Source organism: Oncorhynchus keta, chromosome 10 (assembly GCF_023373465.1).
Source record: "Oncorhynchus keta strain PuntledgeMale-10-30-2019 chromosome 10, Oket_V2, whole genome shotgun sequence".
In the NCBI taxonomy this organism is placed as follows: domain Eukaryota; kingdom Metazoa; phylum Chordata; class Actinopteri; order Salmoniformes; family Salmonidae; genus Oncorhynchus; species Oncorhynchus keta.
In genome coordinates, this window is record NC_068430.1 from 79,770,543 (window position 1) to 79,788,920 (window position 18,378).

At 45.1% G+C, this 18,378-nt stretch overlaps 1 protein-coding gene across 1 annotated transcript in view; it reads right to left on the reverse strand.

Annotated features, from left to right (window-relative positions):
* LOC127931952 (DDB1- and CUL4-associated factor 15-like) overlaps nt 1-18,378 on the reverse strand; it is a 77,920-nt gene that overhangs the window by 53,077 nt on the left and 6,465 nt on the right. Inside the window, exons 4-5 of the mRNA XM_052526109.1 lie at nt 18,085-18,191; nt 16,864-17,006 (exon numbers count right to left, since the gene is read on the reverse strand). Of these exons, the coding sequence (XP_052382069.1) occupies nt 16,864-17,006; nt 18,085-18,191 (250 nt within the window). The remainder of the gene's footprint in view (nt 1-16,863; nt 17,007-18,084; nt 18,192-18,378) is intronic.

The following is an 18,378-nucleotide window of genomic DNA, read 5'->3' on the forward strand; positions in this document are numbered from 1 at the left end:
ATAACCATGTTCCAGACACTCTCCACTACCTAGAGAGAGAGAGACTGTTCAACATATAACCATGTTCCAGACACTCTCCACTACCTAGAGAGACTGTTCAACATATAACCATGTTCCAGACACTCTCCACTACCTAGAGAGAGAGAGACTGTTCAACATATAGCCATGTTCCAGACACTCTCCACTACCTAGAGAGAGAGAGAGACTGTTCAACATATTGCCATGTTCCAGACACTCTCCACTACCTAGAGAGAGAGAGAGACTGTTCAACATATAGCCATGTTCCAGACACTCTCCACTACCTAGAGAGAGAGAGACTGTTCAACATATAACCATGTTCCAGACACTCCAGACACTCCCACTACCTAGAGAGAGAGAGACTGTTCAACATATAACCATGTTCTAGAGAGAGAGAGTTCAACACATGTTCCACTCCACTACCTAGAGAGAGAGAGACTGTTCAACATATAACCATGTTCCAGACACTCTCCACTACCTAGAGAGAGAGACTGTTCAACATATAACCATGTTCCAGACACTCTCCACTACCTAGAGAGAGAGACTGTTCAACATATAACCATGTTCCAGACACTCTCCACTACCTAGAGAGAGAGAGACTGTTCAACATATAACCATGTTCCAGACACTCTCCACTAGAGAGAGAGACTGTTCAACATATAACCATGTTCCAGACACTCTCCACTACCTAGAGAGAGAGAGACTGTTCAACATATAACCATGTTCCAGACACTCTCCACTACCTAGAGAGAGAGACTGTTCAACATATAACCATGTTCCAGACACTCTCCACTACCTAGAGAGAGAGACTGTTCAACATATAACCATGTTCCAGACACTCTCCACTACCTAGAGAGAGACTATAGACTGTTCAACATATAACCATGTTCCAGACACTCTCCACTACCTACCTAGAGAGAGAGACTGTTCAACATATAACCATGTTCCAGACACTCTCCACTACCTAGAGAGAGAGACTGTTCAACATATAACCATGTTCCAGACACTCTCCACTACCTAGAGAGAGAGACTGTTCAACATATAACCATGTTCCAGACACTCTCCACTACCTAGAGAGAGAGAGAGACTGTTCAACATATAACCATGTTCCAGACACTCTCCACTACCTAGAGAGAGAGACTGTTCAACATATAACCATGTTCCAGACACTCTCCACTACCTAGAGAGAGAGAGACTGTTCAACATATAACCATGTTCCAGACACTCTCCACTACCTCCACTAGAGAGAGACTGTTCAACATATAACCATGTTCCAGACACTCTCCACTACCTAGAGAGAGAGAGACTGTTCAACATATAACCATGTTCCAGACACTCTCCACTACCTACAGAGACTGTTCAACATATAACCATGTTCCAGACACTCTCCACTACCTAGAGAGAGAGAGACTGTTCAACATATAACCATGTTCCAGACACTCTCCACTACCTAGAGAGAGAGACTGTTCAACATATAACCATGTTCCAGACACTCTCCACTACCTAGAGAGAGAGAGACTGTTCAACATATAACCATGTTCCAGACACTCTCCACTACCTAGAGAGAGAGAGACTGTTCAACATATAACCATGTTCCAGACACTCTCCACTACCTAGAGAGAGACTGTTCAACATATAACCATGTTCCAGACACTCTCCACTACCTAGAGAGAGAGACTGTTCAACATATAACCATGTTCCAGACACTCTCCACTACCTAGAGAGAGAGAGACTGTTCAACATATAACCATGTTCCAGACACTCTCCACTACCTACAGAGAGAGAGACTGTTCAACATATAACCATGTTCCAGACACTCTCCACTACCTAGAGAGAGAGACTGTTCAACATATAACCATGTTCCAGACACTCTCCACTACCTAGAGAGAGAGAGACTGTTCAACATATAACCATGTTCCAGACACTCTCCACTACCTACAGAGAGAGACTGTTCAACATATAACCATGTTCCAGACACTCTCCACTACCTAGAGAGAGAGACTGTTCAACATATAACCATCTCCACTACCAGACTGTTCAACATATAACCATGTTCCAGACACTACCTAGAGAGAGAGAGACTGTTCAACATATAACCATGTTCCAGACACTCTCCACTACCTAGAGAGAGAGAGAGACTGTTCAACATATAACCATGTTCCAGACACTCTCCACTACCTAGAGAGAGAGACTGTTCAACATATAACCATGTTCCAGACACTCTCCACTACCTAGAGAGAGACTGTTCAACATATAACCATGTTCCAGACACTCTCCACTACCTAGAGAGAGAGACTGTTCAACATATAACCATGTTCCAGACACTCTCCACTACCTAGAGAGACTGTTCAACATATAACCATGTTCCAGACACTCTCCACTACCTAGAGAGAGAGAGACTGTTCAACATATAACCATGTTCCAGACACTCTCCACTACCTAGAGAGAGAGAGACTGTTCAACATATAACCATGTTCCAGACACTCTCCACTACCTAGAGAGAGAGAGACTGTTCAACATATACTGTTCAACATATAACCATGTTCCAGACACTCTCCACTACCTAGAGAGAGAGAGACTGTTCAACATATAACCATGTTCCAGACACTCTCCACTACCTCAACATATAACCATGTTCCAGACACTCTCCACTACCTAGACAGAGAGAGAGACTGTTCAACATATAACCATGTTCCAGACACTCTCCACTACCTAGAGAGAGAGAGACTGTTCAACATATAACCATGTTCCAGACACTCTCCACTACCTAGAGAGACTGTTCAACATATAACCATGTTCCAGACACTCTCCACTACCTAGAGAGAGAGAGACTGTTCAACATATAACCATGTTCCAGACACTCTCCACTACCTAGAGAGAGAGACTGTTCAACATATAACCATGTTCCAGACACTCTCCACTACCTAGAGAGAGAGAGACTGTTCAACATATAACCATGTTCCAGACACTCTCCACTACCTAGAGAGAACTGTTCAACATATAACCATGTTCCAGACACTCTCCACTACCTAGAGAGAGAGAGACTGTTCAACATATAACCATGTTCCAGACACTCTCCACTACCTAGAGAGAGAGACTGTTCAACATATAACCATGTTCCAGACACTCTCCACTACCTAGAGAGAGAGACTGTTCAACATATAACCATGTTCCAGACACTCTCCACTACCTAGAGAGAGAGACTGTTCAACATATAACCATGTTCCAGACACTCTCCACTACCTAGAGAGAGAGAGACTGTTCAACATATAACCATGTTCCAGAGAGAGAGAGACTGTTCAACATATAACCATGTTCCAGACACTCTCCACTACCTACAGAGAGAGAGACTGTTCAACATATAACCATGTTCCAGACACTCTCCACTACCTAGAGAGAGAGAGACTGTTCAACATATAACCATGTTCCAGACACTCTCCACTACCTAGAGAGACTGTTCAACATATAACCATGTTCCAGACCTGTTCAACATATAACCATGTTCCAGACACTCTCCACTACCTAGAGAGAGAGAGACTGTTCAACATATAACCATGTTCCAGACACTCTCCACTACCTAGAGAGAGAGAGACTGTTCAACATATAACCATGTTCCAGACACTCTCCACTACCTAGAGAGACTGTTCAACATATAACCATGTTCCAGACACTCTCCACTACCTAGAGAGAGAGAGACTGTTCAACATATAACCATGTTCCAGACACTCTCCACTACCTACAGAGAGAGAGACTGTTCAACATATAACCAGAGAGAGAGAGAGACTGTTCAACATATAACCATGTTCCAGACACTCTCCACTACCTAGAGAGAGAGAGACTGTTCAACATATAACCATGTTCCAGACACTCTCCACTACCTAGAGAGACTGTTCAACATATAACCATGTTCCAGACACTCTCCACTACCTAGAGAGAGAGAGACTGTTCAACATATAACCATGTTCCAGACACTCTCCACTACCTAGAGAGACTGTTCAACATATAACCATGTTCCAGACACTCTCCACTACCTAGAGAGAGAGAGACTGTTCAACATATAACCATGTTCCAGACACTCTCCACTCCATATACCTAGAGAGAGAGAGACTGTTCAACATATAACCAGAGACACTCTCCACTAGAGACTGTTCAACATATAACCATGTTCCACCACACTCCACTACCTAGAGAGAGAGAGACACTACACTACCTAGAGAGAGAGACTGTTCAACATATAGCCATGTTCCAGACACTCTCCACTACCTAGAGAGAGAGAGACTGTTCAACATATAACCATGTTCCAGACACTCTCCACTACCTAGAGAGAGAGAGAGACTGTTCAACATATAACCATGTTCCAGACACTCTCCACTACCTAGAGAGAGAGAGACTGTTCAACATATAGCCATGTTCCAGACACTCTCCACTACCTAGAGAGAGAGAGACTGTTCAACATATAGCCATGTTCCAGACACTCTCCACTACCTAGAGAGAGAGAGACTGTTCAACATATAACCATGTTCCAGACACTCTCCACTACCTAGAGAGAGAGAGACTGTTCAACATATAACCATGTTCCAGACACTCTCCACTACCTAGAGAGAGAGAGACTGTTCAACATATAACCATGTTCCAGACACTCTCCACTACCTAGAGAGACTGTTCAACATATAACCATGTTCCAGACACTCTCCACTACCTAGAGAGAGAGATAACCATGTTCCAGACACTCTCCACTACCTAGAGAGAGAGACTGTTCAACATATAACCATGTTCCAGACACTCTCCACTACCTAGAGAGAGAGACTGTTCAACATATAACCATGTTCCAGACACTCTCCACTACCTAGAGAGAGAGACTGTTCAACATATAACCATGTTCCAGACACTCTCCACTACCTAGAGAGAGAGAGACTGTTCAACATATAACCATGTTCCAGACACTCTCCACTACCTAGAGAGAGAGAGACTGTTCAACATATAACCATGTTCCAGACACTCTCCACTACCTAGAGAGAGAGACTGTTCAACATATAACCATGTTCCAGACACTCTCCACTACCTAGAGAGAGAGACTGTTCAACATATAACCATGTTCCAGACACTCTCCACTACCTAGAGAGAGAGAGACTGTTCAACATATAACCATGTTCCAGACACTCTCCACTACCTAGAGAGAGAGACTGTTCAACATATAACCATGTTCCAGACACTCTCCACTACCTAGAGAGACTGTTCAACATATAACCATGTTCCAGACACTCTCCACTACCTAGAGAGAGAGAGACTGTTCAACATATAACCATGTTCCAGACACTCTCCACTACCTAGAGAGACTGTTCAACATATAACCATGTTCCAGACACTCTCCACTACCTAGAGAGAGAGAGACTGTTCAACATATAACCATGTTCCAGACACTCTCCACTACCTAGAGAGAGAGACTGTTCAACATATAACCATGTTCCACTACACTCTCCACTACCTAGAGAGAGAGAGACTGTTCAACATATAACCATGTTCCAGACACTCTCCACTACCTAGAGAGACTGTTCAACATATAACCATGTTCCAGACACTCTCCACTACCTAGAGAGACTGTTCAACATATAACCATGTTCCAGACACTCTCCACTACCTAGAGAGAGAGAGACTGTTCAACATATAGCCATGTTCCAGACACTCTCCACTACCTAGAGAGAGAGAGACTGTTCAACATATAGCCATGTTCCAGACACTCTCCACTACCTACAGAGAGAGAGACTGTTCAACATATAGCCATGTTCCAGACACTCTCCACTACCTACAGAGAGAGAGACTGTTCAACATATAGCCATGTTCCAGACACTCTCCACTACCTAGAGAGAGAGACTGTTCAACATATAACCATGTTCCAGACACTCTCCACTACCTAGAGAGAGAGAGACTGTTCAACATATAGCCATGTTCCAGACACTCTCCACTACCTAGAGAGAGAGACTGTTCAACATATAACCATGTTCCAGACACTCTCCACTACCATATAACCATGTTCCAGACACTCTCCACTAGAGAGAGACTGTTCAACATATAACCATGTTCCAGACACTCTCCACTACCTAGAGAGAGAGAGACTGTTCAACATATAGCCATGTTCCAGACACTCTCCACTACCTAGAGAGAGAGAGACTGTTCAACATATAGCCATGTTCCAGACACTCTCCACTACCTACAGAGAGAGAGAGACTGTTCAACATATAACCATGTTCCAGACACTCTCCACTACCTAGAGAGAGAGAGAGACTGTTCAACATATAACCATGTTCCAGACACTCTCCACTACCTAGAGAGAGACTGTTCAACATATAACCATGTTCCAGACACTCTCCACTACCTAGAGAGAGAGAGACTGTTCAACATATAACCATGTTCCAGACACTCTCCACTACCTAGAGAGAGAGACTGTTCAACATATAGCCATGTTCCAGACACTCTCCACTACCTAGAGAGAGAGACTGTTCAACATATAACCATGTTCCAGACACTCTCCACTACCTAGAGAGAGAGACTGTTCAACATATAACCATGTTCCAGACACTCTCCACTACCTAGAGAGAGAGAGACTGTTCAACATATAACCATGTTCCAGACACTCTCCACTACCTAGAGAGACTGTTCAACATATAACCATGTTCCAGACACTCTCCACTACCTAGAGAGAGAGAGACTGTTCAACATATAACCATGTTCCAGACACTCTCCACTACCTAGAGAGACTGTTCAACATATAACCATGTTCCAGACACTCTCCACTACCTAGAGAGAGAGAGACTGTTCAACATATAACCATGTTCCAGACACTCTCCACTACCTAGAGAGAGACTGTTCAACATATAACCATGTTCCAGACACTCTCCACTACCTAGAGAGAGAGACTGTTCAACATATAACCATGTTCCAGACACTCCACTACCTAGAGAGAGAGACTGTTCAACATATAACCATGTTCCAGACACTCTCCACTAGAGACTGTTCAACATATAACCATGTTCCAGACACTCTCCACTACCTAGAGAGAGAGAGACTGTTCAACATATAACCATGTTCCAGACACTCTCCACTACCTAGAGAGAGAGACTGTTCAACATATAACCATGTTCCAGACACTCTCCACTACCTAGAGAGAGAGACTGTTCAACATATAACCATGTTCCAGACACTCTCCACTACCTACAGAGAGAGAGACTGTTCAACATATAACCATGTTCCAGACACTCTCCACTACCTAGAGAGAGAGACTGTTCAACATATAACCATGTTCCAGACACTCTCCACTACCTAGAGAGAGAGAGAGACTGTTCAACATATAACCATGTTCCAGACACTCTCCACTACCTAGAGAGAGAGAGACTGTTCAACATATAACCATGTTCCAGACACTCTCCACTACCTAGAGAGAGAGAGACTGTTCAACATATATAACCATGTTCCAGACACTCTCCACTACCTAGAGAGAGAGAGACTGTTCAACATATAACCATGTTCCAGACACTCTCCACTACCTAGAGAGAGAGAGACTGTTCAACATATAACCATGTTCCAGACACTCTCCACTACCTAGAGAGAGAGAGACTGTTCAACATATAACCATGTTCCAGACACTCTCCACTACCTAGAGAGAGAGAGACTGTTCAACATATAACCATGTTCCAGACACTCTCCACTACCTACAGAGAGAGACTGTTCAACATATAACCATGTTCAACATATAACATGTTCTCTCCACTACCTAGAGAGAGAGAGACTGTTCAACATATAACCATGTTCCAGACACTCTCCACTACCTAGAGAGCTGTTCAACATATAACCATGTTCCAGACACTCCACTACCACTAGAGAGAGAGACTGTTCAACATATAACCATGTTCCAGACACTCTCCACTACCTAGAGAGAGAGAGACTGTTCAACATATAACCATGTTCCAGACACTCTCCACTACCTAGAGAGAGAGACTGTTCAACATATAACCATGTTCCAGACACTCTCCACTACCTAGAGAGAGAGAGAGACTGTTCAACATATAACCATGTTCCAGACACTCTCCACTACCTAGAGAGAGAGAGACTGTTCAACATATAACCATGTTCCAGACACTCTCCACTACCTAGAGAGAGAGACTGTTCAACATATAACCATGTCCACTACCAGACACTCTCCACACCACTACCTAGAGAGAGAGACTGTTCAACATATAACCATGTTCCAGACACTCTCCACTACCTAGAGAGAGAGACTGTTCAACATATAACCATGTTCCAGACACTCTCCACTACCTAGAGAGAGAGAGACTGTTCAACATATAACCATGTTCCAGACACTCTCCACTACCTAGAGAGACTGTTCAACATATAACCATGTTCCAGACACTCTCCACTACCTAGAGAGAGAGACTGTTCAACATATAACCATGTTCCAGACACTCTCCACTACCTAGAGAGAGAGACTGTTCAACATATAACCATGTTCCAGACACTCTCCACTACCTAGAGAGAGAGACTGTTCATATAACATATAACCTAGAGAGAGAGACTGTTCAACATATAACCATGTTCCAGACACTCTCCACTACCTAGAGAGAGAGACTGTTCAACATATAACCATGTTCCAGACACTCTCCACTACCTAGAGAGAGAGACTGTTCAACATATAACCATGTTCCAGACACTCTCCCACTACCAGAGAGAGAGAGACTGTTCAACATATAACCATGTTCCAGACACTCTCCACTACCTAGAGAGAGAGAGACTGTTCAACATATAACCATGTTCCAGACACTCTCCACTACCTAGAGAGAGAGAGACTGTTCAACATATAACCATGTTCCAGACACTCTCCACTACCTAGAGAGAGAGAGACTGTTCAACATATAACCATGTTCCAGACACTCTCCACTACCTAGAGAGAGAGACTGTTCAACATATAGCCATGTTCCAGACACTCTCCACTACCTAGAGAGACTGTTCAACATATAGCCATGTTCCAGACACTCTCCACTACCTAGAGAGAGAGAGACTGTTCAACATATAACCATGTTCCAGACACTCTCCACTACCTAGAGAGAGAGAGACTGTTCAACATATAGCCATGTTCCAGACACTCTCCACTACCTAGAGAGAGAGACTGTTCAACATATAACCATGTTCCAGACACTCTCCACTACCTAGAGAGACTGTTCAACATATAACCATGTTCCAGACACTCTCCACTACCTAGAGAGAGAGAGACTGTTCAACATATAACCATGTTCCAGACACTCTCCACTACCTAGAGAGACTGTTCAACATATAACCATGTTCCAGACACTCTCCACTACCTAGAGAGAGAGAGACTGTTCAACATATAACCATGTTCCAGACACTCTCCACTACCTAGAGAGACTGTTCAACATATAACCATGTTCCAGACACTCCACTCCACTACCTAGAGAGAGAGAGACTGTTCAACATATAACCATGTTCCAGACACTCTCCACTACCTAGAGAGAGAGACTGTTCAACATATAACCATGTTCCAGACACTCTCCACTACCTAGAGAGAGAGACTGTTCAACATATAGCCATGTTCCAGACACTCTCCACTACCTAGAGAGAGAGAGACTGTTCAACATATAACCATGTTCCAGACATGTTCCACTCCACTACCTAGAGAGAGAGAGACTGTTCAACATATAACCATGTTCCAGACACTCTCCACTACCTAGAGAGAGAGAGACTGTTCAACATATAACCATGTTCCAGACACTCTCCACTACCTAGAGAGAGACTGTTCAACATATAACCATGTTCCAGACACTCTCCACTACCTAGAGAGAGAGACTGTTCAACATATAACCATGTTCCAGACACTCTCCACTACCTAGAGAGAGACTGTTCAACTGTTCAACATATAACCATGTTCCAGACACTCTCCACTACCTAGAGAGAGAGAGACTGTTCAACATATAACCATGTTCCAGACACTCTCCACTACCTAGAGAGAGAGAGACTGTTCAACATATAACCATGTTCCAGACACTCTCCACTACCTAGAGAGAGAGAGAGAGAGAGACTGTTCAACATATAACCATGTTCCAGACACTCTCCACTACCTACAGAGAGAGAGAGAGACTGTTCAACATATAACCATGTTCCAGACACTCTCCACTACCTACAGAGAGAGAGAGAGACTGTTCAACATATAACCATGTTCCAGACACTCTCCACTACCTAGAGAGAGAGACTGTTCAACATATAACCATGTTCCAGACACTCTCCACTACCTAGAGAGAGAGACTGTTCAACATATAACCATGTTCCAGACACTCTCCACTACCTAGAGAGAGAGAGACTGTTCAACATATAACCATGTTCCAGACACTCTCCACTACCTAGAGAGAGACTGTTCAACATATAACCATGTTCCAGACACTCTCCACTACCTAGAGAGAGAGACTGTTCAACATATAACCATGTTCCAGACACTCTCCACTACCTAGAGAGAGAGACTGTTCAACATATAACCATGTTCCAGACACTCTCCACTACCTAGAGAGAGAGAGACTGTTCAACATATAACCATGTTCCAGACACTCTCCACTACCTAGAGAGAGAGACTGTTCAACATATAACCATGTTCCAGACACTCTCCACTACCTAGAGAGAGAGACTGTTCAACATATAACCATGTTCCAGACACTCTCCACTACCTAGAGAGAGAGACTGTTCAACATATAACCATGTTCCAGACACTCTCCACTACCTAGAGAGAGAGAGACTGTTCAACATATAACCATGTTCCAGACACTCTCCACTACCTAGAGAGAGAGAGACTGTTCAACATATAACCATGTTCCAGACACTCTCCACTACCTAACCATGTTCCAGACACTCTCCACTACCTAGAGAGAGAGACTGTTCAACATATAACCATGTTCCAGACACTCTCCACTACCTAGAGAGAGAGAGACTGTTCAACATATAACCATGTTCCAGACACTCTCCACTACCTAGAGACTGTTCAACATATAACCATGTTCCAGACACTCTCCACTACCTAGAGAGAGACTGTTCAACATATAACCATGTTCCAGACACTCTCCACTACCTAGAGAGAGACTGTTCAACATATAACCATGTTCCAGACACTCTCCACTACCTAGAGAGAGAGAGACTGTTCAACATATAACCATGTTCCAGACACTCTCCACCTAGAGAGAGAGACTGTTCAACATATAACCATGTTCCAGACACTCTCCACTACCTAGAGAGAGAGAGACTGTTCAACATATAACCATGTTCCAGACACTCTCCACTACCTGAGAGAGACTGTTCAACATATAACCATGTTCCAGACACTCTCCACTACCTAGAGAGAGACTGTTCAACATATAACCATGTTCCAGACACTCTCCACTACCTAGAGACTGTTCAACATATAGCCATGTTCCAGACACTCTCCACTACCTAGAGAGAGAGACTGTTCAACATATAACCATGTTCCAGACACTCTCCACTACCTAGAGAGAGAGACTGTTCAACATATAACCATGTTCCAGACACTCTCCACTACCTAGAGAGAGAGAGACTGTTCAACATATAGCCATGTTCCAGACACTCTCCACTACCTACAGAGAGAGACTGTTCAACATATAACCATGTTCCAGACACTCTCCACTACCTAGAGAGAGAGAGACTGTTCAACATATAGCCATGTTCCAGACACTCTCCACTACCTAGAGAGACTGTTCAACATATAGCCATGTTCCAGACACTCTCCACTACCTAGAGAGAGAGAGACTGTTCAACATATAGCCATGTTCCAGACACTCTCCACTACCTAACCATGTTCCAGACACTCTCCAGAGAGACTGTTCAACATATAACCATGTTCCAGACACTCTCCACTACTAGAGAGAGAGAGACTGTTCAACATATAACCATGTTCCAGACACTCTCCACTACCTAGAGAGAGAGAGACTGTTCAACATATAACCATGTTCCAGACACTCTCCACTACCTAGAGAGAGAGACTGTTCAACATATAACCATGTTCCAGACACTCTCCACTACCTAGAGAGAGACTGTTCAACATATAACCATGTTCCAGACACTCTCCACTACCTAGAGAGAGACTGTTCAACATATAACCATGTTCCAGACACTCTCCACTACCTAGAGAGAGAGAGACTGTTCAACATATAACCATGTTCCAGACACTCTCCACTACCTAGAGAGAGACTGTTCAACATATAACCATGTTCCAGACACTCTCCACTACTAGAGAGAGAGAGACTGTTCAACATATAGCCATGTTCCAGACACTCTCCACTACCTGGAGAGACTGTTCAACATATAACCATGTTCCAGACACTCTCCACTACCTAGAGAGAGAGACTGTTCAACATATAACCATGTTCCAGACACTCTCCACTACCTAGAGAGAGAGAGACTGTTCAACATATAACCATGTTCCAGACACTCTCCACTACGAGAGAGAGAGAGACTGTTCAACATATAACCATGTTCCAGACACTCTCCACTACCTAGAGAGAGAGACTGTTCAACATATAACCATGTTCCAGACACTCTCCACTACCTAGAGAGAGAGAGACTGTTCAACATATAACCATGTTCCAGACACTCTCCACTACCTAGAGAGAGAGACTGTTCAACATATAACCATGTTCCAGACACTCTCCACTACCTAGAGAGAGAGAGACTGTTCAACATATAACCATGTTCCAGACACTCTCCACTACCTAGAGAGAGAGACTGTTCAACATATAACCATGTTCCAGACACTCTCCACTACCTAGAGAGAGAGACTGTTCAACATATAACCATGTTCCAGACACTCTCCACTACCTAGAGAGAGAGAGAGACTGTTCAACATATAACCATGTTCCAGACACTCTCCACTACCTAGAGAGAGAGACTGTTAAACATATAGCCATGTTCCAGACACTCTCCACTACCTAGAGAGAGAGAGACTGTTCAACATATAACCATGTTCCAGACACTCTCCACTACCTAGAGAGAGAGAGACTGTTCAACATATAACCATGTTCCAGACACTCTCCACTACCTAGAGAGAGAGAGACTGTTCAACATATAACCATGTTCCAGACACTCTCCACTACCTAGAGAGAGACTGTTCAACATATAGCCATGTTCCAGACACTCTCCACTACCTAGAGAGAGAGAGACTGTTCAACATATAGCCATGTTCCAGACACTCTCCACTACCTAGAGAGAGAGACTGTTCAACATATAACCATGTTCCAGACACTCTCCACTACCTAGAGAGAGAGACTGTTCAACATATAACCATGTTCCAGACACTCTCCACTACCTAGAGAGAGAGAGACTGTTCAACATATAACCATGTTCCAGACACTCTCCACTACCTAGAGAGAGAGAGACTGTTCAACATATAGCCATGTTCCAGACACTCTCCACTACCTAGAGAGACTGTTCAACATATAACCATGTTCCAGACACTCTCCACTACCTAGAGAGAGAGAGACTGTTCAACATATAGCCATGTTCCAGACACTCTCCACTACCTAGAGAGAGAGAGACTGTTCAACATATAGCCATGTTCCAGACACTCTCCACTACCTAGAGAGACTGTTCAACATATAACCATGTTCCAGACACTCTCCACTACCTAGAGAGAGAGACTGTTCAACATATAACCATGTTCCAGACACTCTCCACTACCTAGAGAGAGAGAGACTGTTCAACATATAACCATGTTCCAGACACTCTCCACTACCTAGAGACTGTTCAACATATAACCATGTTCCAGACACTCTCCACTACCTAGAGAGAGACTGTTCAACATATAACCATGTTCCAGACACTCTCCACTACCTAGAGAGAGAGACTGTTCAACATATAACCATGTTCCAGACACTCTCCACTACCTAGAGAGAGAGACTGTTCAACATATAACCATGTTCCAGACACTCTCCACTACCTAGAGAGACTGTTCAACATATAACCATGTTCCAGACACTCTCCACTACCTAGAGAGAGAGAGACTGTTCAACATATACCAAGTTCCAGACACAAGAGACTGTTTTTTTAACGGAAAATAGTGTTTGTTGAGCCACCATTAGGTTTGTCTTGTTTTTAAAAGAGGACAGAAAACGGTTTACCTGTGGTTTGTTTGGACCACCAGGGTCTAGGTTTGTCTGTGTGTTTGATAGCTAGAGGAGAAACGTGTGTGTACCTGTGGTATGGTAGAGGTGTTGGACAGCACTGAGAGCAGGGTCTGAGAGTGTGTGTGTGTACCTGTGGTATGGTAGAGGTGTTGGACAGCACTGAGAGCAGGGTCTGAGAGTGTGTGTGTGTACCTGTGGTATGGTAGAGGTGTTGGACAGCACTGAGAGCAGGGTCTGAGAGTGTGTATGTGTACCTGTGGTATGGTAGAGGTGTTGGACAGCACTGAGAGCAGGGTCTGAGAGTGTGTATGTGTACCTGTGGTATGGTAGAGGTGTTGGACAGCACTGAGAGCAGGGTCTGAGAGTGTGTATGTGTACCTGTGGTATGGTAGAGGTGTTGGACAGCACTGAGAGCAGGGTCTGAGAGTGTGTATGTGTACCTGTGGTATGGTAGAGGTGTTGGACAGCACTGAGAGCAGGGTCTGAGAGTGTGTATGTGTACCTGTGGTATGGTAGAGGTGTTGGACAGCACTGAGAGCAGGGTCTGAGAGTGTGTATGTGTACCTGTGGTATGGTAGAGGTGTTGGACAGCACTGAGAGCAGGGTCTGAGAGTGTGTATGTGTACCTGTGGTATGGTAGAGGTGTTGGACAGCACTGAGAGCAGGGTCTGAGAGTGTGTGTGTGTACCTGTGGTATGGTAGAGGTGTTGGACAGCACTGAGAGCAGGGTCTGAGAGTGTGTGTGTGTACCTGTGGTATGGTAGAGGTGTTGGACAGCACTGAGAGCAGGGTCTGAGAGTGTGTATGTGTACCTGTGGTATGGTAGAGGTGTTGGACAGCACTGAGAGCAGGGTCTGAGAGTGTGTAGATGTGGACAGTACCTGTGGTATGGTAGAGGTGTTGGACAGCACTGAGAGCAGGGTCCATGTGTACCTGGTGGTAGAGGTTTGTACCTGTGGTATAGTAGAGGTGTTGGACAGCACTGAGAGCAGGGTCTGAGAGTGTGTGTGTACCTGTGGTATGGTAGAGGTGTTGGACAGCACTGAGAGCAGGGTCTGAGAGTGTGTGTGTGTGGTGTGTACCTGTGTGTATGGTAGAGGTGTTGGACAGCACTGAGAGCAGGGTCTGAGAGTGTGTATGTGTACCTGTGGTATGGTAGTGTGGTGTTGGACAGCACTGAGAGCAGGGTCTGAGAGTGTGTGTGTGTACCTGTGGTATGGTAGTTACAGCAGGGTCTGGTATGGTCTGAGGTGTGTGTGTACCTGTGGTAGCAGGTGTTGGACAGCACTGAGAGCAGGGTCTGAGAGTGTGTATGTGTACCTGTGGTATGGTAGAGGTGTTGGACAGCACTGAGAGCAGGGTCTGAGAGTGTGTTGTGTACCTGTGGTATGGTAGAGCTGTTGGACAGCACTGAGAGCAGGGTCTGAGAGTGTGTGTGTACCTGTGGTATGGTAGAGGTGTTGGACAGCACTGAGAGCAGGGTCTGAGAGTGTGTGTGTGTACCTGTGGTATGGTAGAGGTGTTGGACAGCACTGAGAGCAGGGTCTGAGAGTGTGTGTGTGTACCTGTGGTATGGTAGAGGTGTTGGACAGCACTGAGAGCAGGGTCTGAGAGTGTGTGTGTGTACCTGTGGTATGGTAGAGGTGTTGGACAGCACTGAGAGCAGGGTCTGAGAGTGTGTGTGTGTGTTGTGACGGCCCTGAATGTTTCTGAACCGTCTCAGTGCTTCTCCTTCCAATAGGGGCCTTTCCCTTTAATTCCCTATTAAACAGCATCAGCTGGTTGTGATGGAGACGTGACTGAGGATGTGTTTAACCCTCAGTTCCCGAAGCTTCTCGATTCCGTGTGTTTTGTAGCCTAAGAGAGTTCACTCGGGATGGGATCCACTCTTTGCGTCCGTGGACTTACACCTCTCCGTTCTCCGCTGGAGATCTGCTGGCGGACTGGATTGTCTGACTGACCGACTGACCACAACCTTTCTGTATACGGTATTTCATTTGTTTTGATGTGAGGTATACTGTGATGATTTATGTAGTTAGTTGTAGTTGAGGACTTAGTAAGAGTTGATACGCTTTAAAGTCCTGTGGTAAAATAATTGTTATATTGATTGTATGTTTAATACTGGGTTTACGCTACACGGAATGAACGGACAAACATTGCGTGACACAAGTCACTTGAGTTCCCTGAACTCCTTTTCCGGGCTGGACTCTTTTTAGGCCCGAGGTACAGGACATTTCTGGAGGAACCAGAACTCATTGTGATATGCTTATATATGTGTGTGTGTGTGTAATCATTGGTGTTGCTAATACAACCCACGCAAAATAATATAGTTGTTTTTGAAGTTCTTTCCAATGTTTTAAGGGTTTATGAAAAGTTTATTTCCATCCTGACTTATACATAAGTCCTTTGTATTGGTGTAGACTTGACGGACCAGATGGGACTCATTCCCTCCCAAACAAAAAGGAGAAACCAATGTTTTCTCTGGGAGGACAACCTACCTGGCACCCCTATCAATAATAACCTCAAGTCAAAACCGGTACAGTGTGTGTGTATATGTATGTATGTATGTATGTATGTATGTATGTATGTATGTATGTATGTATGTATGTATGTATGTATGTATGTATGTATGTATGTGTGTGTGTATGTGTGCGTATACCTGTGCGTATGGTAGAGGTATTTGGAGGGCAGCATTGAGAGCAGGGTCTGAGAGGAGGCATGGAGGCGATGGTGATGTAGATATCTCTGTTGTTCTCATCACTCATCATCAGATTCATCAACACTGAGCTGGAGCTACGAGTACTGACACAGAGAGGGGAGAGAGAGAGTATGGGGGAGGGTGGGTAGAGTGTAGGGATGTTGGAGGGAAAAGAGAGATGAGTGAGGGAGAGAGAGAGTATGGGGTAGGGTGGGTAGAGTGTAGGGGTGTTGGAGGGAAAAGAGAGATGAGTGAGGGAGAGAGAGTATGGGGTAGGGTGGGTAGAGTGTAGGGGTGTTGGAGGGAAAAAGAGAGATGAGGGAGAGAGAGAGTATGGGGTAGGGTGGGTAGAGTGTAGGGATGTTGGAGGGAAAAGAGAGATGGGGAGGGTGAGAGTGTAGGGATGTTGGAGGGAAAAGAGAGAGAGAGGGGAGGGTGGGAGAGTGAGGGGATGTATGGGGGAGAGGTGGGTGGGTAGAGTGTGGAGGGAAAAGGGGTGAGGGAGAGGAAATGGGGAGGGTGGGTAGATGAGTGTTGGAGGGAAAAGAGAGAGGGAGTGAGAGAGAGTGAGTATGGGGGTTGGAGGGTAGAAAAGGGAGAGAGATGAGGGTATGGGGGAGGGTGGGTAGAGTGAGGGGTGTTGGAGGGAAAAGAGAGATGAGGGAGAGAGAGAGGGGTGTAGGGATGTTAGGGTGGGTAGAGTGGGTAGGATGTTGGAGGGAAAAGAGAGATGAGTGAGGGGAGAGAGAGAGTATGGGGTAGGGTGGGTAGAGTGTAGGGATGTTGGAGGGAAAAGAGAGATGAGTGAGGGAGAGAGAGAGAGAGTATGGGGGAGGGTGGGTAGAGTGTAGGGGTGTTGGAGGGAAAAGAGAGATGAGGGAGGGAGAGAGTATGGGGTAGGGTGGGTAGAGTGTAGGGGTGTTGGAGGGAAAAGAGAGATGAGGGAGGGAGAGAGAGAGTATGGGGGAGGGTGGGTAGAGTGTAGGGGTGTTGGAGGGAAAAGAGAGATGAGGGAGGGAGAGAGAGAGTATGGGGGAGGGTGGATAGAGTATAGGGGTGTTGGAGGGAAAAGAGAGATGAGGGAGGGAGAGAAAGAGAGAACATGCAGAAATGTCCAGTCACTGATCTGATCACAGGCATCATCTCTACAAAGACCAAATGTACGCTGGCTTGATGTCTTACTTGAAGCCAAAGATGACGATCTTGGAGTGGTCGTTGGGCCACTCACACACTGTCAGGTATAGATCACTGTAGATGTCCTCACCTGTAAACAGACGCACATGGTGCACCTGAGGGAGATGGGGAGAGAGAGAGGTGGGTGGAGAGAGAGGAGGTGGTGGGTGGAGAGAGAGGAGGGGGTGGAGAGAGAGGAGGTGGAGGGAGAGAGAGGAGGGGGGTGGAGAGAGAGGAGGGGGTGGAGAGAGAGGAGGGGGTGGAGAGAGAGGAGGGGGTGGAGAGAGAGGAGGTGGGTGGAGA